Source organism: Bicyclus anynana, chromosome 7 (assembly GCF_947172395.1).
Source record: "Bicyclus anynana chromosome 7, ilBicAnyn1.1, whole genome shotgun sequence".
Classification (NCBI taxonomy): domain Eukaryota; kingdom Metazoa; phylum Arthropoda; class Insecta; order Lepidoptera; family Nymphalidae; genus Bicyclus; species Bicyclus anynana.
In genome coordinates, this window is record NC_069089.1 from 14885961 (window position 1) to 14910738 (window position 24778).

The 24778-nt window shown below is 37.7% G+C and overlaps 1 protein-coding gene across 2 annotated transcripts; it reads right to left on the reverse strand.

The window, feature by feature from the left end:
- Positions 1-1445: 1445 nt before the first annotated feature.
- On the reverse strand, positions 1446-24694 carry LOC112045193 (KRAB-A domain-containing protein 2). Of its 2 annotated transcripts, XM_024081288.2 has the most exons (5): positions 24516-24694; positions 19108-19220; positions 14478-14635; positions 5944-6127; positions 1446-4603 (listed from the first exon to the last, which is right to left on the reverse strand). In XM_024081288.2, the coding sequence occupies exons 1-5, from the start codon at positions 24549-24551 to the stop codon at positions 4450-4452; spliced, it is 645 nt and encodes a 214-aa protein (XP_023937056.2). In that variant the 5' UTR covers positions 24552-24694; the 3' UTR covers positions 1446-4449. The 2 variants fall into 2 exon arrangements, with proteins under 2 accessions (XP_023937056.2, XP_052738366.1); XM_052882406.1 differs by lacking the exons at positions 1446-4603; positions 5944-6127; positions 14478-14635 and adding an exon at positions 16404-17922 and having other exon boundaries at positions 24516-24534.
- Between the last annotated feature and the right edge of the window lie 84 nt (positions 24695-24778).

The following is a 24778-nucleotide window of genomic DNA, read 5'->3' on the forward strand; positions in this document are numbered from 1 at the left end:
ATAAATTACTTATTATTGCATCTGATTGATTATTGCCCGCGTCCTTGTCTCCATGGAACTGGTTCTGTTAATTTGACTGGTCAGCTCAGAGGCCTTAGCCATATAGCACGTTGATTCTCTTTCTACAAACCTCCTAGACAAAACTAATAAAATGTATGGAAATGACAGATCCGATCGATAACTTGATCACGTGACCTGTCGACAGTGAATTTCATTCCCTTACATTTTTTTAGTTTTCGAAGCGTTCGCGTTTGTAGAAAGAGAATCGACGTGCCACATCGCCACAGGCCTAGAATATTTCAGTGTATTTTATATATTTTTCTTTTCGAACTAAGAATAGAATGGGCTTTTCTAGAAACTCTTAGACAACTTTACACTGTCTGCTGGATTTTTAGTTAGATTAGTTAATAACAAGTAAAGAAGTTTTTTGAGTTGGTTTTTGAAGCAATTTGACTAGGGAACCCTAAGAAATGGAGACGTCATGTCCAGTGCAAATTACATCGCAGTTAATAATGAGAGGGCATCGCACTGATCTTAAAATTAAAAATAAAACGTTACGGACTGTTGCTTGATACTTTTCACTTGGAGTCAAGTCAGATTTTTTTTTATATTATTTTAAGTTACTTTGTGATAATCATCATCATCATATCAGCCGATGAACGTCCACTGCAGGACATAGGCCTTTTGTAGGAACTTCCAAACATCACGATACTGAGCCGTTTGCATCTAGCGAATCCCTGCGACTAGCTTGATGTTGTCAGTCCACCTGGTGGGGGGTCTACCAACACTGCGCTTTGTAGTGTGGGGTCGCCGCTCCAGCATCTTGGGACCCTAACGTCCATCGGCTCTTCAAACTATGTGCCCCACCCGTTGCCACTTCAGCTTCGCGAATCGTTGAGCTATGTCGGTGACTTTGTTTCTTCTGCGGATCTCCTCATTTCTGATTCGATCACGCAGAGATACTCCGAGCATAGCTCGTTCCATCGTCCGCTATTTGCCCTGATCCTTTTTATGTGGCCCATAGTTAGCGACCAAGTCGCGGAACCATAGGTCATCACTGGCAACACGCACGTTTAATATGTTTAATATGCACGCACTTTGTGATAATATTTCTGATGGTAATGGTAAGTAGAGCCGTGATAGCCCAATGGATATGACCGAACTGCCTCCGATTCTGGAGGGGTTCGAATCCTGCCCGGAGCATCCATCTCCAACTCTTTGTGTGCATTTTATGAAATTAAATATCACGTGTCTCAAACGGTGAAGGAAAAACATCGTGAGGAAACCTGCATACCAGAGAATTTTCTTAATTCTCTGCGTGTGTGAACTCCAATCCGTATTAGGCTAGCATGGAGGGGGACCTAACCCCTCTCATTCTGAGAGGAGACTCGTGCTCAGCAGTGAGCCGAATATGGGTTGTTAATTATGAATATTAATACAATAAATCGTTTTTATTAAACTTTATTTCTTTGTTACATTCGTTGTTTTCTAAGTCACACACATCTTCAACCTAAACTACAAAGACGCAATATATTTGTAAATATATTAATAATTATCAATAAATAATAAGAATAAATTAACATATAAATTCAGTCTATAAAGAAGTAATATAAATAAAATAAGTATGCTCTGTTCTGGAACAATAACAAGTTCATAAATGTATCTTACATATTTTACTATGATAGTATAATTTAAAAAGACCAGACTGTTTTTAAATTAAAGAACTTAATAAATTAAATTAAATTTAGTGGCTTAAATACTGTTGCAGTCCCGAATCTAGGGCGGAATCTAGACAATATTATATAAAAAAGTCTGCGATAAAGGTAGGCGTCCACAGAACCATACCGTACGCATCGGACGCGTCGCATCAATTTTTTTTACGGTATTTTCGCGCGATACGTACAAAGCGGATCTGTGGACGTCTACCAAAAAAAATATTTTATTACAAATTTTTAGTCCGACCGAAATAGTGAATTGGCACTAACTGCAGCTGTAGACACAAGATGTGGTAAGATGAAACCTCGACTTATATCGAGACGAGAGAAAATAGCGGATAAATCGAAAATATCGCTCTCTAACTCTATCTTCCGTCCCACCAAAGCAATGAAAGAGAGAGCGAGAGCGTTGTCTTTTATTCTTTACGAAATATGTCGTTGTCGCATGTTAGGCCTACAGCAGGCCAATTCACTAACTTTGACGTATGTTAGTTGACTTTTACCAGTTCGACTATCGTTACTAATACTTGTCGCGTGATTTTATATTCACTACTTATTTAATGCTAGCCGTATTCACTGTTTTGGTCTTTATTATCAACCTATTAATATAAACAAAAATTCATCTACCTGATGATATTTGTTACATAAAATTTCAATTTCGTATATGTCAACTAACATACATCAAATTTAGTGAATTCGCCGGCGTCAAAATTATAAAAAAAATTCCTGAGAAAAATACCAAAAGATTTTATTTTAGGTAGATAACTTAGTTTAGTATTGTATCTGTTGTTTCCGTTAGTATTTAATTAGTTTAATGTAAAAAAACCTAAGTAATTTTTATTCAACAGAAAATTAAATAAAATTTGTTGATGATTAAGGTAGGTAGATACGCATTTTACCAGTCACAAAAAAATGCCTATTATTATTCTTAAGTTTCTAATCGACTTCCAAAAAGGAGGAGGTTCTACGTTCAGCTGTATGTATATTTTTTTTATTAAGTTTCTGCCATGGATTAATAAAATATATATCTACGGCTACTACCACATATTAATAAGTTTGTCTCCATGAACGCTTATCGCAATTAAGCACTACAAGGAAGCATTGCTTCATTGCATATATTTGAAATAACTTCAGCGCAACAAACTTAATGCGAATTGTAGTATAAATGCAATTCTGGAAATTATTTCATAACAATTTTCAAGCTATTTACTCCTGCAAAAAATAAATCAACTAAAACTCTGTATTTAAATTCATAATATTCTTAGTAGTCAGAAATCACATAAAATTTTCAATAAATAATTTAATTTCATATTATTTTGAGCATGAAATTTATTTATCTACTTACAATTTACTTGGATATCCAAAGGTTATTCTGAACAAAGCTTAGTAAAAATCATAATAAAAATGATTTTTTCCATCCATAAAATAAATATTCATAATAACATCACGGAAACCTCGAAATCGAAGTCGTTTACGAGTATCAAAATACAGTAAAACAAAATGAGCCTTGTACTTTTAATTATATCTCCATTCAGTCCTATTCTAAGAAAAATAGAACCTTAATTTAATTAACCAAAGAAAATCAAATGTTTCGATACTTGTAAACGATTTTCTCGAGTACCTATTTGAAATTCAAATTAAAAAGAAACCTTCGGATACCCATTAATTAAAACCTAAAAGCTATACACAAATGTGGATCGGCAAATTCGATTCCTAATGCTAGCCACTCACCATCCAATAAGTTCATGTGCCTGCAGCGCTGAAGGTAGGACATGATCTGCATAATGTCATGCACATTGCGACCAACACACGATCAGTTTTATCGTGCAGGCACTTATTGGATGGTGAGTGGTTATTTATTATTATTTGGGCGTAGTAAGATAGTGTCGATATGCAAAACACGTGATCGTTCAATATTCGACTACATTATGCTGATCCGCGAATGGGTATAGTCAATCTATATTGAGAAGTACGTTTGGCCTTGATTTTAGTGGTAATAAGTTAGACCAAGCGCGTTTGTGTGAAAAAAAGCGCTGTCTGTCAACAGTGTCCAAGGATGTCGTCAAGGGGAAGCAGGGGAATAAAGGGCCAATAATAAAAAATATAGAGCCAAATGCAAAGCAACCATAGTCATAAGGCCATTCTGTCGATTTACGTACAAAAAGCGTAAAGCTAATAGTGCATGCTCTTGACTCAACTTACAATAGGCTATTTGAGTCTTTTTTAAAAAGGTTTTAAACTGTTCAATAAGGGTCTGCTAGATTGAATAAAATTATCATATGTTTTAGAGACATGAATACATTTAATTTTTAAATATTCTTTTGACAATACGATCCGAACGCTATCGGCCATGGTGGTCTATATTTTATCTGTTACGTGAAGTCACGTAAGCCTGTAAACAGTAAACCATAACCAAACGGTTTAGTGTTTGAGAGAATTGTTAGTTATATCGTGACGTCACAAAATAGACGACAGCGTTTTTGACGTTTGCAAAAATTTTAAAATACCTGACTTTTATTAATTAATATTCCCTAATTACACGTAGTACCTACATGGAATCAGGGAATATTAAAACACGAAATTAATATTGTTTATATATTAAATTTGATATGAGTCAACTATCCTATTAGTATTCCTCCACCCCCTTGACAAAATAAACTGGTCAGTAAACCTTACCACTACATCCAATTTCAAACAGACTTCCAAAAATTAAACAAAGTATAACAATATAAAGCTAAGGGATGGGGTCCGGTCGACAAACGCACCCCGACTCGACTAGCACGTAGTCTTGCCCAGTGAGTGTGACAGGCCCTAATGGCAGCACCAGGAATAAGTAAGGCACGTAAGTCTGGGTACAAGAACCACGTACCACCGAACACTCGCTTGACCTGGAATTTAAAAAAAAAATAGTTTATTAAACCACCAAACCAATCAATTAGAACATCAATAGCTCAACGGTAAGAGCGGTCAGACTTATCACTGAGGGGTGGTTCGACCGCTTCGTTGGTATTGTCGTACCCACTCCTAATACAGTCTTTCCTGACTAGTTGGAGGGGAATGGGAATGTTGGTCATATTTAAAAGATATGGCAAATATTCTTTAAAAAAAAACCATATGGCGGTTTCTGTGCATCATCATACTGGAACGGCTTTGCTGGTAGGGTAATAATAATAAATATACTTAAGCAATACACATCACTATCTAGCCCCAAAGTAAGCATACAGAGTAGCTTGTGTTATGGGTGCTAAGATAGTTGATATTATAATATTAATATACATTTATATACTACATATAAATACTTATATAATGTATAAATATACATAGACACTGGAAAACACTCATGCTCATCACACAAATATTTTCCAGTTGTGGGAATCGAACCCACGGCCGAAGATGTAGAAAGCAGGGTCACTACCCACTGCGCCACGTGGCCGTCAGGGTAACTAGCTACGGCCTATGCCTACCACTCTGACTGTCAGACATGGCCTGAGCTACCGCCACTCTAACTAAATTCCCGCATTAACTCTAGCTGTGAATAGAACCCAAAATATTCAAATATCACTCCAAATATTAAAATGGGTATAGCGATCCCACACTGCAAGTACTATTGCTACTATTTTCATGTTTGATAAACATTGATTTTGTGTTTTTTGTCAACAATTAGCTTTACGGAATACGTTGTCATTAAAACGTGACTAATATCTATACAATAGCTAAGGTAAGTCAAAGTTAGCCAGGACCTTGTATTTCACGGCTGCTTTGGTAAGTATCTGCACCAGACAGCGAGGCGAGAATTGACTCCGGTATGCCATCAGTGTGGGGCCACTGAAGACACAGCGCATCACACACTAGCTGAATATGCAGCCTGGAGCCTGCAGAGGCACATACTGTCATCCACTATTGGTAGAGCCGTCTCGTTGCCCGACGTAGTTGACGCCATGATAGGCAGTGAAACGTGCTGGTCAGTGATGTTATCGTTCTGTGAGGCAGTCATGGGTCTGAAAGAGGCTGAAGAGAGAGCGAGGGAAGAAGCTGCCGATGCTCCCCTCATACGCAGGCGGAGGCAGGGTAGAAGGAGGCGCCGATATGCGCACCTACTCCCACCTTCATGTAGGGCGAACAGGGTAGGCGACGACACATAGAGACAAGGACCTTGTATTTCAAAGCTACATGGGTTAATCACTGGAACAACGAGGCCATAAATGATGATAATGAAATCACAACTCACTCGCAAACTTCGAAGACAACCTGCTGCAATAGATCAGGGAACTTCTGCACGATGGTGACCGGCTGGCCCGAGGTCAACGACACTCCGTACATGGGTGCGGTGGTGTTGTAGCGCGTGCGGCACAGGCGCGAGCCGCCGCAAGCACTACCACCCGTGGACAGACCAGGGAGACTTGACGCGCGCGCTGAAAACATAAATTGTAAGTTGTAAAGGTTGTAAAGATCTATAAGCACGTTGCATACGCCTTTTTTTCACAATGCTTATGCATAGATATAGCCAGCATAGGCGTATATAAAGAGGAGGCCGGAGGGCCGTGCCCACCGTAGAATGGACCTGAGCCCACCCTAGGATTCTGGGCTACCGATATAGAATTCTATTATGACACTAATAATAGACTTGGGGACCAGTCCGACCCTAGGAAATAATCTTAGATACGCCAATGATAGCCAGTTCTCAAGTAATAATTTTTATCAAATAAGTAATTTACCCTATCTGATCCGCATCGTACAGTATCGAACTTCATCTACGGTAAAATTATAAATTCGTTAGATGCGATGCGTCCGACACGTACGATGCGGATATGTGGATGCCCACGTTTAGGGCGAAAGAGGTCAAAGATAGTCCACCGTTCGTCATTGTCCAACCGACGTCCAACCGATGCCATAGTATGTCATAGTAAGGCGAAAGCAACCTCATGTCAAGCCGATATCGCTGCAGGCATGTGATTATTGATCGTCAATGGCTGACATTATCAAAACATTTTATAGAGTCCTGAGTGAATATCCGAACCATACCTATAACGATTTCGATATTTTTTTTCATTGCCCTCATCTCATATCCGAGCTGCAGATTTTAAGGCATAGACCATAAGCACTCGGTATCTCACTTGAAGCTCCATAAATGGCACCGTATAACTATATGCGAGTGTGAAGTGTATTGCTAGATAAAGGAACATATTGTTGGCATGTTATGCGCATACTCTCAGAATTGAGTTGCGTCACTTAGTTCAGGAGACGGAGTTTGGACTTTTTATTACGTCGATGCTTGACGATAAACTTGACCGTGTGTGGCTGGCGATAGCTATTGAAACTTAAAGGGTACTTTATTTTCAGATAAATATGTTTTAATAATGCTATAAAAAACGACAATATCTCAGCATATAGATTATGTATAGGCACAATATCTTTGTATGTACCCAAGTCGCCAGTATAATAATCTAACTACCGCTCGTAATTCTTGACTGACACTTGGTATTCCTTACTACCGATTATGTTAATTATAAAAAGAGCTCAGGCTATAAAATCTGGCACTTAAAGTGAAGTGAATGCAGCCGGAGCGAAACGGGGATCTTTAACGATGCACATAATATAACGACAGCCTGCAATAGCCAGACAAACCCCATTATATGATGGCTGAAAGTTTTTCAACCAATGCTTGTACCATAGGTAAGGGTCGACGCGATTTCCCTCGTGTAGTTCTCGTTCCCGAGATAATACGGAGATAAAATATAGCCTATGACACTCGCCTACAATACCACAAACATTACCGCTTTAAAATATTAGTCTATTTAAGAAAAATCAATACGTATAAATAAAATTGAAGTGTCTGCCGGTGATTTTAAAATAACTGTGTTTAACTGTTCAAGTGTTCATAGCTATAACATAATGTATATCGTGTACACACGTATGTACACGATGCTACAACGTAATCAACTAAATCGTAGTTAAGGGAGGTGTTAGAGCAACTTATATGCTACTTTTTATCTCGACAAAATACATGTCTCCCGCGGGATTTGTGTAAAACTAAAGGAGATGTCCTAAATTGGGCCCACTTTTTAAAACGATACAGATATGAAAATTGTACTAAAAATCTTGTATATTTTTTTAATAGACTATTCCATTAGAATCTTGGCCGAAATAATATTCGCCAATTGGAAAAATTAGCTGATTACATTATTTTCACATTGATCCAGCTTTGCAAATGCATATCGTAGTGATTTCCATGTATATCCTCTTTGATGCTTAATTAACTGATTAATTATCAGTTGTCTTTGCCGGCTGTCAATGTCAAAGTCAATCAATGGCAGATTTTTTGTGTGGTGTGTTCTAATATATTTTGGTGGTGGTAAGTCCGAGGTTAGATATGGAGGTGGATCCGCCGCCTCGAAAGCCTCCAGACCCTGGGCCGTCAGCTCATGGGGTAAATAGAAAACGTCCTGTAGAGGATGACAGTCCGCCGAATGATCATATGGGCACCGGGAAGAAACCTTCCTCGAACTTGTCCCAACCCTCCAAGCAAACCATTTTTATTCATCCTTCTTTTTCTGAAGGCCCCAAACAGTATTTAGGATCCGACAAAGGTCCATTTATCATCCATGTGTCAAGGGAAATCTCCGACCCATCTGCGGGTACCACCATTCAGGCAATTAAATTTGGTCAATTTTTACACAGGAATAAGTTTGTTGATATAACAAATGACGGTGTTAAAAATATAGGACGTAATAAAATAAGCGTAGAATTTGCTTGCAGTCAATCAGCAAACTTATTTCTTAATAGCCCAATTCTCAAATTAGCCAAATATCAAGCAATAATACCAACTTATAACGTAACTCGCATGGGTCTAGTAAGGGGAGTCTCTATTGACTGGCACATGGAGGAATTTGTTGCATCCATAGAATTGCCGACAGGTTGTGGTGAAGTTCTGAAAGCTCGCAGATTAAACCGCAAGGTGACAAATGATGGTGTTATAGAATGGATCCCAACCCAGTCGGCGGTTCTTACTTTTAGGGGCCAAGTCCTCCCATCAAAAATGTTTTCATTCTACACCTCCCTATCAGTGGAAACCTATAAGTATCCTACAATTCAGTGTCTGAGTTGCTGCCGTTTTGGCCACATTCGCACTCAGTGCAGATCAAAACCCAGGTGCTACAGATGTGCGCAATCTCATACTGGAGACTCATGTGAGGTGTCTAAAGATAAAGCTACATGTTTATATTGCTCAGGCAACCATTTTCCCTCTGACAAGCAATGCCCGGAATTCAATAGACAACAAGACATCAAACATATAATGTCCCAAGAGAACATTCCCTACATAGAAGCAGCATCACGCTTCCCCCCTGTCCGCAGATCGTACGCAGAGATGGCATTCTCATCCTCCCCGTCCTACACACCTCCTCATTCTAGGAACTCTCCACACCATAATACCTCTCCCCGTAAATCATATAGAGAAACTATCCTCCGTTCCCCCCGTCCTCGTGCACCCTTAGGTAAGGGGTACGATAAACAAGCTCATGCATCCTTTGTAAACACGCCGTCATCATCCCTCCCCAATGGTTGTGCCTTCGGGTCCAACCAAAAAGAAAACCTTTCCTCTCAAGGAAAGATGATGGAATTTTTATCAGAATTTTTAGTCAGTATCATTTCTCCATGCAGTGAAATGCCCTTACCGCCCAACGTTGCCCAAAATTTGTATAAATTGTTCGACATAGTTAAAAATGGCCCCAACGGCGATCCTGCAATGGAATAGTCAAAGCATTAGACCAAAAAAACAAGAATTAATTTCAATTATTAACTTGCATGACCCTGTTATTGTTGCCATCTCGGAGACATGGCTGAGGCCTGGTTCCCGTTTCCGGGTCCCGGGTTTTTTCTGTTTGCGGGATGACAGGAGTGACAGTCATGCAGGGAGTGCCATCTTCCTCCGGCACAACCTCCCTTATTCTTCTATCCCCCTTCCTCCTCACAGTGATCAGATTAATGCTGTTGCTGTGAGGTCCCTTAATATTTCCTTCTTGTCTCTGTACATACCTCACCCTAATCCTTCCTTGATCCCTGAGATCCAATCCATCCTATCATGCCTTCCCAGCCCAACTGTTGTTATGGGGGACTTCAATGCCCACCACACTATGTGGGGGTGTTTCAGCTGTGATGGTTTTGCTCCTTTACTGATAGACATCATTGAGGATGCCAACTTGTGTATTCTAAATGATGGCTCTCCAACTCGTAGAGCTTATCCATCTCAGAACCCGTCTGCAGTTGATCTGACTATTTCCTCTTCATCTCTTGCATCCCAACTATCCTGGAGAGTTCTTCCTAGTACCTATGGTAGTGACCACTTCCCAATCATCATATCACTGAATATTAGATCTGTCCCTCCTCAAAATCCTACCCCCCTGCTTAAATATAGACTGAATAAAGCGAACTGGTCTGCTTATGCCCAGTCCGTTGACAATATGATGGACTCTCTTCCAGTTCTGGATCATGATAGTGATTTTTTGACTTACTACAATCAATTTATTAACTCTCTTTTGTCTTCAGCCGATTCTCACATACCTAAGAAAAAAACTACTGCAAAAAATCAACTGCCTTCTCCACCCTGGTGGGATGAAGAATGCACTGATTTATTTAACCAGAGAACAATCGCAGAAGCAGAATATACAGCTTGTATGTCCAATAACAACTTTATTAAATTCCAACATATAGCTGCTAAGATTAAGAAAATAGTACCCAAAAAGAAAAAGGTTAGTTGGTCCACATTCTGTGAATCACTTAGTCCTAGATCCCCCTCCTCAGTTGTCTGGAATAATATCAGAAGATTCCGGAGATCCTTAAATCACTCTGATCCCATTTCCAATAACCCAACTGAATGGCTTAGTGCTTTTGCTGATAAAATTGCCCCCCCATACGTCCCAACTATGGAAGATTCCCTATATCCTATAGTAGTTTCAGATACGGATAAAATGGATGCCCGCTTTTCCTTCTCAGAGCTTCAAATAGCCCTTAGCGGTTTAAAAGATTCAGCCCCTGGTGAAGACGGTGTACCCTACTCTTTTTTGGTTAAATTAAATGATAAATCCAAACACAGATTGGAGTGGCTAATGGAGAGCAGAGGTGTACTGGCTCCTTCACAGTTTGGCTTCAGGAAAGGCTCTAGTACTGCAGACAGTCTCAGCATACTCACTACAGACATTCGAATTGCCTTTGGAAGGGGAGAGTACCTAGTGGGTATATTCCTAGATATTGCTTCTGCATATGATAATGTAATTCTTCCGTTACTCAGGCAAAAATTGCTCCAGCTGAGTGTACCACCGAGGATGACACATTTCATATGTAACCTGCTCTCTGGCAGGTCAGTGGTGTTAAAACACCAGTCCACCTTTCTTCCCCCCAGATCAGTCTGGAAGGGTCTTCCCCAAGGCTCTGTCCTCAGTCCCTTACTTTACAGTCTATATACTCATGACCTAGAATTGTCTGTGAACAATTTTTGTAACATTCTACAGTATGCTGATGATATTGTCCTTTACCATAGTTCTAGATCTGTAGACGACCTACATCTTCATCTTAACTCTGCACTTTTCTACCTAAGTCAATGGCTCTCTGATCATGGCCTTTCTCTAGCAGTGGATAAATGCCAAGCTGTAGTGTTTACAAGGAAGAGATCTATCCCTACTTTTAACTTAAGTTTTGAGGAACAACCCATCAACTTGACAGACAAAGCCAAATTTCTTGGTATTATATTAGATAGAAAACTAAACGGATTTGCACATTCACAATATATTACTAAAAAATGTGAGAAAGGTATCAATGTTCTACGGGCTGTAGCAGGAGTATGGTGGGGAGCTCACTCTTACTCCTTAAAACTATTATACAATGCACTAGTTCGTAGTCACATTGATTACTGTTCATTCATTTTAGATCCCTTAAATAAAACTACCTCAGAACTGCTGAACCGAATTCAATATAGGTCTCTTAGAATTGTTTTAGGGGCAATGAAGTCATCCCCCACAAATGCTCTACAGGTTGAATGTGTTGATCCTCCCCTGCATCTCAGGCGACAGTATCTATGTGATAGATTTATCAGTAAAACACTTCAGCTTTCTTCCCACCCTCTATGGTCCAAATTAACCCAGCTGTCAAAAGTTATTAGCCCTAGTAATCCCTCTCCATGTCTCCTTAATAGTTTTGAAAAATTCACTAAGCTTCCGCATCCCTTGTCATCATTATCAATAAATCCTCTATACTCTACATCATACGAGGCCCTTGTTTACAATCCTCCTGTGATTACAGATCTGGGTCTAACTAAAGATGCCCCTGATACCAACACAAAGTTTCAAGAAATTGTTCATCAAAATTGGTCAAATTACTTGTACATTTACACAGATGCTTCAAAACTCTCCCCTGAAAGTTGTGTTGGTGCAGCTTGCTGGGTTCCCAAATATAAAATAGTCTTGCAATTTAAATGTCCTCCAGAAACCTCGGTGTTCACAGGAGAGGCTGTTGCCTTGTTAGAGGCAATCCTGTTTGCCCGATCCCATAACATAAAACAAACTGTTATTTTTACTGACTCCCTTAGCTGCATATATTCCATAAGGGAAAATCCTTTTAGAAGTAAGTCCAAATTTCCTATTATACTACAGATTAGGGAAGCTCTGTTCTCATGTCATGAAATCGGTTTGTCTATATTTCTAGAATGGATACCGAGTCATTCCGGCATCTCTGGTAATGAATCTGCGGACTCTTGTGCTAAGGCAGCTGTACAACTTGGCTCATTGGAACATTTTAAAAATTATTCACATGACCTCAGTACCTTAGCAAAAAACTATTTAGATAAATCTTGGCAATCATTCTTTAACCACTCAAAAACCTTTAAAGGTAAATTTTATGCATCAATTCAACCAAATATACCCAAGCGACCTTGGTTCTTTCACCATAGGTATGCTGACCGATGGGTCACCTCTACAATATCCCGTTTAAGACTTGCTCATGCCTGTACACCTGTCCACTTGAACAAAATTAGAGTGAGAGATCACTCTCTGTGCGAGTGTGGTTTGGACGAAGGCTCAGTTTCCCATATCCTCTTCTCTTGCCCTAAACTTCTCCACCCCCTATATGATGTTCTTCCTCCTAAATTCCCACGCCCTTTGAATGTTGAGTGTTTGTTAATGTCTGTGTTTAGTCCCTATTGTAAATTTATATGTAAATATATTGAATGTAATAACCTTAAGTTGTAAATATTATGTCTATTAACAATATTAATTTTGTGTTTTTTCAGAAGTGTGACTAACAACTGAACTAACAAAAGGTTTAAAAAAAAAAAAAAAATCCGCTACATACAATGTCAAAATTATGCTGGATAATAATAATTAATACTTGATTCCCAGCTTACACCGATCAACCTCTATAAAAGTGTGTCTTCCTTACCACGTGACATTGGCGAAGTAAATTGTACCCAATTGGTACAGCAGCAAGCCATATAATCAAAAATTGAATTGAATTGACCTTATACTTAAAGGTCTTTGGTCCAGTTAGTGTCAAATTCTTATTAAAAATGTCGTCTGTCAGTTAGACACAGATTATGCAATCAATTTTATGTTAAAGAGATACGAATTATTGTCGACCTGTAACAAGTAATTTAGCGTATTAGGCAAATATAGATTTCTTTGAAATTTGGCCTTATTTGTCCTAATTTATGTCCAAATTTCAGCTCTGTATCATTCGTACAATTTGGGCCCGAGTTTGTATGGAGGCAGGATTTCTTCTTTCACGTGGACGAAGTCGCGGGGGTCCGCTTGTATTAATTATATTCAATAATTGGCTACCGCACCTTCTTACGTGATAGGAGCATAGACTGAAAAACTTTCAACATTCCTGGGATAAGGTACGAGTAAGTCTAGCTATTGCAGACTTTTAGTCCATAATATCCTCTGCGCGTTCGTGTAATGATGCTCGAGATCGAGCCGGTTTGAAAACGGCGGAAAGTAGCTAGCTCGTCTGAGATACCTAAATTACATACAGTCATGAGACACTTTCTTAAATATAGTCGAAGCCTTTTGAAAATATTTCAGGCAAGATTATGAACACTGTGGTAATTAATTATTTTTAACTAACTACTAGAGAAGCTAGCTGACTGAGCTATCACCTTTACTGCGTCAACGCTAAACTTTTAAACATGCTTCTATTGTTATACGAGTCATATATTTCTCGTAGCAAGAATGCCTGATATGACCCTCATTTTGCCGTATCAGGACCTTACTTTAAAGGTTCTTGGAGACGTGGAAACTCACCTCCCGTACATTTATTTTTTACCGAATCGATGTGTTACATGCTTGTGATATAGCTGCCGTCGCCCGGGGTTCTGTGTAATATTTTAAAAGTTACCAGTATATTATAGATTTTCTTTTGTTGAGGATTTTTGATAGACAAGCTAGAACTGTAGCCTGCCGTATCTACCTCATGCTACAAAGACTGACTTAACAGCTCAAGCTCCTACTATATTATGTAGTTATCAATATAACCCGTAACATATATATGTTATAAAGAGGATTGATTTAATGTTTTGTTTGTGTGTTTGCATGGAATAAGCTCCGATATTGCTGAACCGATTTGAAAAATTCTTTCGCTGTTTGGAAGATACACTATCCCCGGATGCTATATTTTATCTCCATATTCCTACGGAAACGGAACCTACGCGAGTGAAACCGCGTGGCATCTGAAATCGGACTAATATAAATGTTGGTAGGTAATAGGTTTACTCACCAGTTCTATTACCACCCGGGGTCTTAATGACCCCCTCAGAGTAGCCGACGTGAGCATCCAACAGAGCCCTACGCATAAGAGTGGGGTCCAAAGTGCGCGCCGCTCGCCCCTGCCGCGTTGAACCCCACGACGACTTCAGCGCCCGGTTCACTAAGTGTCTGAAAAAAAATTAATAAATAAAAATATATGTGTGGATCCAGAGATTCCTACAATACCACAAACTTTACCTATTCATAATATTAGTATAGATAGTGGTAAGCGTGTATAATGAGATACGACCTTTATCGTGTTGTCTTCCAAACTGACGGTCAATTTTCTGTAATCACAGATGGTGCAAAACCTTTCCCACGGCCGGATAGTGACGGCCAATTGAGATAATACTGATATTGCATTAGGTGTAAGCGTAAAATAATCTGCCTAAAGCACGGGTTCTCAACGTGGGCGTTGACGTCCATTTGTGGGCGTGTAAAATGTTCTACAAAACCCAGGGAATGTTAGAGGGAATTGAGATAACACCAAGGACTACTAAAAATGGGCATTTAATCTCAGAGAACGTTAGCACTGAGATGACCCAAAAGGCAAGTGGCAGATGTAAATGAGGTCTAAAACGAGCACTCGGTAATAGTTTTAAAATGGTAATACCTACATTTAATTTCATTTATTTGAATCGATTTCTGTAAGAGCAGAATAAATTGATACCTATTCGGACGAAGAAATATCAAAGGCAATGGACAAACAGGTTGAGAACCTATCGCCTAAAGCAATGCAACGGTGCATTCAGTATTTTTATTAAATGTGGGTACAGAAGCTAAATCTGTAACGGAGCTTTTAATGTTTCATTATTATTTTTAATTCAAAGCTATCACTTTCTAGTGTATTGATCTCGCTCTGAAAATGTCTTAATTTTTATCAAATTCGAATTTGATAAAAATTATGACATTTTCAGAGCGAAATTCTTGCTCCTTCAATTTTTTCAATATACCCACAAAAACATGTCATAATTTTTATCAAAAATGAAAAATTTTTTTTTTTATTTTTGATAAAAATTAAGACATTTTCAGAGCGAAATTCTTGCTCCTTTAATTTTTTCAAAAATTCGATCAAGTGGGAAAAAAAAACGCTTGGCTGGATTGAATTGAAACTTTGTAGGGTTTTTGTGGGTATATTGAACAGTAAAAGGCACACTTAACGTCAGTGGTTTCCGCAAAATTTTTGATTGGGCGCTTGATTTTCCAAAAAACGACAAAAAGCCCTTTTTTGGATGCTTTTTCAAATTCATGTAATGATTGAAAAAAAAAAATTTTTTCAATTTATTCAAGTTTTTAAAACCAACCTCAAAATTTCTGTGCGATCATTGGTTGCTGAGATATTGGTAATCAAAGACAAAATGATCTTTTTCCATTCAAACATCGATATCTCAGCGAGAAATGCTCGTATCGAGATTTAAAAAAAACGAAATTAAATCTGAATAAACAAGCTATCCGGTCCATATGGAGGTTGAGTCGAAAAAAATTTTTCCACGTCCGTAGATTAAAAAAAAGAACCAAAAAAATTTCGAAAATTTTTTTTTTCGGTGGTTTTCTTATGATTACTCGAAAAATATTTTCAAAAAAAAAATTTCAAGCTCAGATCCAAAAACTAAACACTTAGAGCTACAATTTGCTTTTTTTTTTTGCTGTACGACCATTTTTGTATAAGTTACAGCCTGTTGAAAATCCCCCAAAAAATTTGGATTTTTTTTCTGCTCCCTTAATTTTTGTGCATAGTATATTTAGATCTTTCAAGTAGCTTGCTAAGTAGACTTAAGTTAGCGTGTTACTCGTAATTTATGATCCAATGAACTTAGTAAGTTTACCTCGTAGTTTGAGATAACCCAGCTAAACATTTGTATTGTATGTAACCCACAAACTTGTATTTTGGCATTCTAAAAGTTAGACTGTAGGGTGTCCGTGTCTATTAAAATTTGAGGACAGAAATAGCTTTTTGCTGGATGCTGCTAGCTAGAGACCGTTATGCTTGGAAGTCCATGCAAGAGGCCTATGTCTATTGGCTAATGATGATGATGAGGCTTAATTTAAATTTATTATGTGGAATAATAAATAAATGAAATGAAAATAAATAATTAAAAAAAACAATAGCAATTTATCTATTCTAAATCTATTTAATACAATTTCAATATAAACATCATTTTATCTATCACTTGAAAAATAATCTATGAAATTTCATTGCGAGAGTCATTATTCCGATTCCGAGTCATTCATTGTTTCATCATCTAGGCCAGTGTTAAAACTATCATCCGGTTCAAATTTGATAAAGCTACAAGAAGGTATCAGCGACTCTTCCAACATTAGTTCTTCAGAATTCTTGCCCGACTCTTTCTCTTCTAGAGCTTGTTTTAAATCGGTTTCATTATGAAGGTGATCGTATTCATTTTTTGTCATGAATGTCGCTACACCTCTCTTCGGGTTATAACCGAAAACAGCTTCACTGGGTGTTCTATGGAGATTCATATTGAATGTGGTGTTTAACACGTATTGAACATATTTAACCCCTTGGTACCATTTCATTGAACTGTTCTCCTTTAACCAATCACTCAACATTCTCAATATGTCCTGATTGTTCTGACCTTTGTAGCTTGCATGCTTTTGCTCTCCACTGACAACTTTTAGGTCCGGGAAAGCGGTGTACATTCGCCGACAGATTTGTTTCGTTACAGACATTCCATTTTTTGATTGCAATACGTTGGGCGCTCCGAAAATGAGGAATATTTCTAAAAGAGCTTCGACGGTTTCGTCGACGTTGATACTGGTTAACGGCTTCAAGTGTATGTACTTTGTAACGAGATCTCTATACACCATCAAATATTTATAGGACTCCCCTTTTGATGCCGTAACGTCCAGTATGTCCATTTGGCCACGGGAATGTAATTCTGGGTACACCTTTTCATCTTCGTCGAAATTCGTATCACAGTTTGTTATGTCTCTCGAAATTACGTCTCTAGAACTCAGAGGATCGATTCTCGGTTGTATTTTAACACTTTTTTCAGTGTCTGCCTTAGATACTTCCTCCGTTTCTCGTGTTTCATTCGATATTATGATCTTGCTTCGTCTGGCCACTTTATCTTTGCACCCTTCGCATAGCGACAAGTAAAGCATGACGACAGCTGCTGTTATGTTTTTATACTTCTGTTTTATTTCGTACATTAGCCTCGTTCTGCCCGCATGGTTCATTCTCAGGTGGTAATTGCGTATGATGTCGTAAATCTCCTTCAACCTGACGAGTATTTGCGGTCTTTTTTGCCCTGGAGTCAGTGCCATGGCGAGTCTTTCACCGCTCGATGAATTGACGATGTCGTATCGCTTCATTCGACGGTAATCTGCTGGAGATTTCTTTATTTTCGTTTTTGCGCTTTTCACTAACTCGAGGAGTCGCGTATACTTCGCCTCTGTGAGTAGAAAAATGTTCGGTGAAGTCACACTAAGAAACTTCTCATGAACTTTTTGATAAAACAGTTCTTTGTCAACATCTCCCGGCATCGTGTTAAATGGAGTTATTAAACTACTTTGCACTAGAATATACTGGTAATTGTACAATTTTTGTTCACTAAGAATAACCTTATGTCAATAAAAACGCGTTATTACGCGTAATACCCTAACGAGTGGGAACTACACAACTCTGTCGCGTCTCACTAAGCGTTATCGACATTGCCGGGTCAAAACGAGAATTCCCGACTCCGCACGAAAGACAGACAGAGAAAGTACGAATGAACCACGCACGCGTTGGACAAGGCTGCATAATGTCAGTCAAAGCGTCTCACCCGTGTCTAATTTTACACATTCCAATAAACAAAATATTATCGAACCGGAGTATAATGTTTTTGTAATGTTGATACTTTGACTAATATTCAAAATAACTCGTATTTTTATAAAAGAGTTTGGCTAATGAAAGTTGAGACTGAAATCGCCCGCCAAATTTAAAAAATAATTTAAACAAATTAAAAAAAACAAATGTTTTCATAATTTTTTGTTTGTGAATAAATTACTACATAAACTATAGGTATTAAACTCAGTTATTCCAATATTTTTTTTTTTAATTTGGCGGTCCATTTCAGTGTCTACTTTCATTAGCCAAACTCTGTTTGGGAATATAATTGCTAAAATCGGTCAGACAAATTAAATTGATTAAACGATATAATAACTGGCTTCGTTACTAACTTTGTGCACGTGTGAAAGGGGAAATCAGACTAGGCTGTAGCCATTATTTGACGGCTACGTGGTACAGGGAGTAGTGGCCCTGCATTCTGCATCCAAAGTCGTGGGTTCAATTCTCACGACTAGAAAATATTGTGTGATGGGAACAGTGCCAGATTAAGGCAACTTGATGCCCTGAGCGATCTTCCCCTAATAATAATAAGGGCCTATGTATCCATAAGTACCTACTACTAATATTATAAACGCGAAAGTTTGTTTGTTACTCAATAACGCCGCTACTACTGAAGCGATTTAGCAGACACATAGGCTACTTTTCATCCCGGACAAATACCATGCAGACGGAGTCACGCAAGTTAAGTAAATAATAAAAATAAAAAAATTGAGTGTGTTCTGACCCTAAGATTGGTTCATTGACCTACCTCGGGTATGGCGTACCGTCTGGCCCCGGACAGTCTGTCCCTTGCAGCGCATCTCCCCAGGCGTACTTCAGTCGTGGTCCACATTCGCCGACGACGCTCACCGCTATCGTAACCTAGAAACAGACCAATCATCGTCATCGTCATATCAGCCAATGGACGCCCACTGCAGGACATAGGCCTTTTGTAGGGACTTCCAAATATCACGACCTTAAGCCGCCTGTATCCAACTAATCCCTGCGACTTGCTTAATGTCGTCAGTCCAGAAACAGACCAAACGACGTTATAAGGCAGGCAGTATACCAAAAATTTGAGTCAGTAACACCAGCTTTGGATACTTTTTATCGCGAAAATGAAATCAAAAGGGGGTGGGGTAGGTGGAGTAGGTGTAAGGGTTGAAAGTTTGTATGAAAAGTCCTTCATTTTTATAAGAAATTGTCTATAAATTATGAAGAAAATACGAAATTGTAATGTGATTCAAGATTCCTCCCTAAAGAGTGAAATAGGGATTGAAAGTTGCGGGCGTCCGCTAGTTAATGAATAAAACGCAAGTCGAAGCTATACCACCTAATTAGGTGATAGTTTCCACTTGCGTGGCTTCAACGAGTCGCAAAGTCTACGGTAGGATCCTAAGGAGACCGGATAACATTAATCGGGTTGCAGGGAGACACTTGAAGCATATTCAATATCGTGATCGTGGTGTTTGGAAGTCTCTACAGGAGGCGTATGCCCAGCAGTGGACGTCTATCGGCTGATAATGATAGTGCAATATATAGGCTTGGTTTGAAAATTTAGGAGGTAGGTATCTTAAAAGTTATAAAAAAATTTCGTGTCAGTGTTAGTTGCCATAATCCTCTGAAACCGCTTAACTGGTTTTGGTGAAGTTTTATATTCATAGTAGGTCGAAGGTTATCTATTTTTCATACCCCTAAATGATAAGAGTAGCCCCGAACCCAATATTTTTCATTTCCGTCTAAACTTATATTTTATACAGGTAAGATATGTTACTTACGATTTAACTCAAAAACTACTAGGCCGATTTTAAAAAATCTTTCACCATTAGGAATATACATTTTCACTGAGTAATATAGGTTATATTTTGTCCCCATACTCCCACGGGAAAGAAAACTACACAAGTAAAACCGTGGCGTGTTTGCTAGTAGATCCTAAAATTGCTTTCACATCGGATAAAATGGTTAATAAACAATCAAAACGTAAACGTTAGTCACGCAAAGCGAAACGATCGTGAGTAGAAGGAAGGTAGGTAGGTATGTGTGCCGCGTCCCATTGGCATAGATATAGGCACAACAATGCCAATCCTTTTGTGGCTCTAGTCTGAAACCAGTTCTACCACAAAGTGTCCGATCACAATACAAGTGCAAGATCGCCGATTTTTGAAGTTTTATTCACGACCAGCGATAAAATCCATATTGTTCACTAAAATAAATAGCTAGATAAAGAAGTTGAACCAATCTTACAGTTGTCTGTGACGGTACAATTATAAACAAAAGTGTTAGACGCGGTAAAATAATTTTCAAGATCAGTTCAATACCACGGGCATGGTATTGAACTGATCTTGAAAATTATTTTACCAATAGAAAGTCACGTTATTTATGACTCATATGCTATATTTTATGCCCGTATTCTCACCACGTCCAAGCATCTAAGTTAGTTAAGACCGCAAAACGTTAAGATCGCTTCATATTCGATCCATTCGTTTCGAAGCTACGATGTCATAGACATACATACAGACGCTGAATCTATGGAGCTTAATCTTAGTCTTTAGCTTGGACATATGCTTTATGTTGACATTGCTGTTCTTAAAACGATCACTATCACGTCGCTGTGTAGTCGCTGGGACTTCCGAACCGATTTTGATAACTTTTATTAAAAAGGTAGACAACATTTATGAAATGCTAATAAAAGAACCTTAGAATAGTTACAGCTCGCGAGTATTTAACTAAACAATACAGGTATCACATATGAATTTAAAATCTTTAAGATTTTGAATTCTTATGTGGTGAAGAAATTTTAAAAATACCGCGAATGTAATATTATAGTGTTGTGCGATGAATCGTAAAAACCTTCAAGAAGAAAGTACTACCGGTCGTGTCACATTTCTAGGCCAAGTGTACCTACATGACATGTCAATGAACTGTTGGAAACGCAAGATGGGTGTCAAGTGTGTACAGTGACCATGTTCAGGTTTCACGACATTCGCACTTGATTGTGACTCTTTTGTTTGCCTCATTTGCATTATTCGAAATATGTTTTTACAATGTATATTTTAAATCATATTAAAGGCACACACATTACATGTAACAATCATTTATATCATCATCATCATATCAGCCGATGGACGTCCACTAGAGGACATAGACTTTTTGTAGAGACTTCCAAACATCATGATCCTGAGCCGCCTGTATCCAGCGAATCCCTGCGACTCTCTTGATATCGTCAGTCCATCTGGTCGACCAACACTTTCTAGTGCGGGGTCGCTATTCGAGCACCTTGGGACCATAACGTCCATCAGCTCTTCGAACTACGTGCTCCGCCTATTACCACTTCAGCTTCGCGACTCGTTGAGCTATGTCGGATCTCCTCATTTCTGATTCGATCACGCAGATATGTGATGATAAATGATGAAGACGATTTTATCATTAATATAGTACGTATTTACTTATTATTGTTGTTTGTTTTTGCATAAAATAGAATACATGAATTATCTAGTTATTAAAATAACTTGGCTGATGTTTTTAAGCCTATGAAAACTAGAAGGCTATACAATAAATAAATACTTATATAAATAATTGTGTGACTATCAGAGTTTAATTGCACAATAGGAAATGTAGATGTTATAAACTCTATCAAGGGAGTTAGTAGCTCATCGGCATTCAAATCGAACAGGCTTAATGCAATAAGGTTATCGATTATTACAAAAGTGAAAATGGGTGGGTGCATAGACACACACAAAGAAAAGCAGCGAAAGTATTTAGCCGTCTCTAAGGCCCATTTTATGGAGGGCACGTAGGTAACTATATAATCAGCCCTTCAAAATAATTCTTCTAATACCTAACATGAACTTTTTTTGTTTTTCAGTAGACAAAAATGGATATTTTGTTATTATAGTACAAACTTTTAAGTAATTCCTGTCCAATACCACATTTATATTTACGATTTAAGACATTTTTTTAATTTGTTTTCAAAGACCATTTATTTTTTCAAAGGGGAGTCTCCTTGAAAGTTTAGGTATTGGTCTCAGAAGTGAGATTCGTAAGATTAAGTATATAGGGCTCATTGACCCAAACACTTTACTGACAGAACATAAACTTATTTGGAGAACTCTTACATACTGTTTGAAGATTTCTTCTAAACGTTTTATCATTTTCCAAGTTTTGGAACAATACTTATCTTGTGTGTTTTCACAACTACTTTCCTAGGGTTTCTGAGATATAATTTCTAATTTAAAACAGCTCAGAAACTGAAAAGAAAGTTAATTTTCATTGTTCTTGACTTTGCACATGGCATCAACCTACTCAGTCTGCTTCTCACGTTTTAGGCTTAAAACAGTGAAAGTTTCATGTGATGAATGTAGTGTACGTGAAATGTATGTTTAAATAAGCTAGATATTTCTCCGTTTTTGTACTGTACGAATTTGTCATCTGCGTATTCTGTTACCGGTGCCCGCATTGTGTGGGAAATCCATTGATAAATGCCTAATTAATTTGTGACTTTCAAGCCACGTCAGTGTAATGTATGTGGAATTAGCTCCAATTTTAAAATGTTTAAAAATTTTATTGAGCAAAATATTCTATTCATATTGGATTGCTTACATAAATACAAAACTACGTAACGTACAGGTACGTGCAGGTACGTACAGGTACATTTACTAATTTATATTTCTCAATAATTATAATGAAAATGAATACGATTTGTATTCTCTACAATACAATATTGAATTTGAAAATTGAATGACGTTCTGAGACATAAGTTGCATAATTATCAAGCGATTTACTATTTCTTTCTTCTACACAGCCTGAATCGTTTAGTAATAAAGAATAAACTACTTAATTAGAGTGCTTTTGTTATGTATTGTATTTTGATTATTTGAAACTCTCTGTAGTAAATAGACAACTTCATTATAATGTATACATTTCTTCTGTGCTTCTGTCTACGTACTCTACCTCTCTAAATATCTATTCTAGTACTGTATTTACATGTTGGATTGGATGTTCTGCTCTGTATTGAACTACATTATTTAGATCAATTTCATATAATTGATTTATTTTTCCACATACACAATTTACTACCAAAAATTGTCTCTACCTCTTGTTGCTCTATCTATCTATTTATTTTCTTTTTATTAAGTAGACAAATAAATTAGTCCATCCAATGAATGAGTTTTCCTTACATTAGGAGTTTCTTCCTATCATATTAGGATCCTTAATATCCCTACTATAAATCGTATCTATATGAAAAAGTCATAGATAGCATTGAAACTACCTTCCAATTCATTCATTACACCGGCTCTAATTAGCTACCTGCTCAAAATTATTGCATTGCCATAGAAGATATGCAAGTAAAATACGTTCTAGTTTAGTTTTAAATATTTCACAAATACGAGTACCTATGAATGCCTATAATTAGGGCAGGATAATAGCAAATAAAAGGTTGTAAAAAACTGCAGTTACGAATAAATCGTAATGGCTTTACAAGATCGCGGTCAGCCACCTTCCACTAATGACATGTTAATGCGCTTAGACAACGAAGAGCTTGCGCCTAACAGTAAACCGATGATAACTTCACCCGCAGTTTCATATTTTTTACCTATCTCCCTGAACGGTCCGCTCTGAATGCATGGGCAATGAGTCAGTCGAGCATATCGTAAGTATAAACTTAGATTCATACCTTTTTGTTAGTTCCTAACATTGCTAGCATTCCTAGATTTTCTTATAAAGATTAGCTAGGCTTAACACATTGTAAGTTTGTTGACCTTAAATATACTTTACTTACGAAAACCTCAAAAGCGTCTTTGTATTAATTTAAAGCTATTTTTATTATTAGTACTTCTACCACTTACTACATAGGTATTTTAGAAAGCTTTTAAATCTAGGTTTCATCTACCTATTTACCTTTTTTTAATATTGTTGAAGTAGGTAAATATCTAGTTACATTTACCTAGCTACTCAATCAAAAAAAGTTTTCTAGTCCTTTTTTTATAACTTAAGCTTAATTATTTTTTTTATAATTTAAGCTTAGAGCGAATTTGCATTACGTACCTACTTATTTAACCCTAATAAATACCTACATAGAGTATACTAAATTAGTAAGTAAGCTTAGGAAAAACTTTTTTTTTCTATTATCTTACTAGGATCTTATTAGATTTTATTATTACGATGCCAATTACTTACCAAATATAAATATACTGATATACTTTTCAGACACATTTTGTTAATATTAATTTTAATTTACACTAGAAATATATTTAATTTAATAATTCGGTACACTGTTGCATGGAAAATGTAGTTCGATTGTAAAAATTATACATTCGCGATAGCTACTAAGGGCGTGCGGACGGCGCACTGGCCGCTCAGTCGACAAGTAGTGTTCATTATAACGGGAGTTCATGCCGGGTTGGAGTCCTACGAGCGGGCACCTACTTTACGTGTTCTGC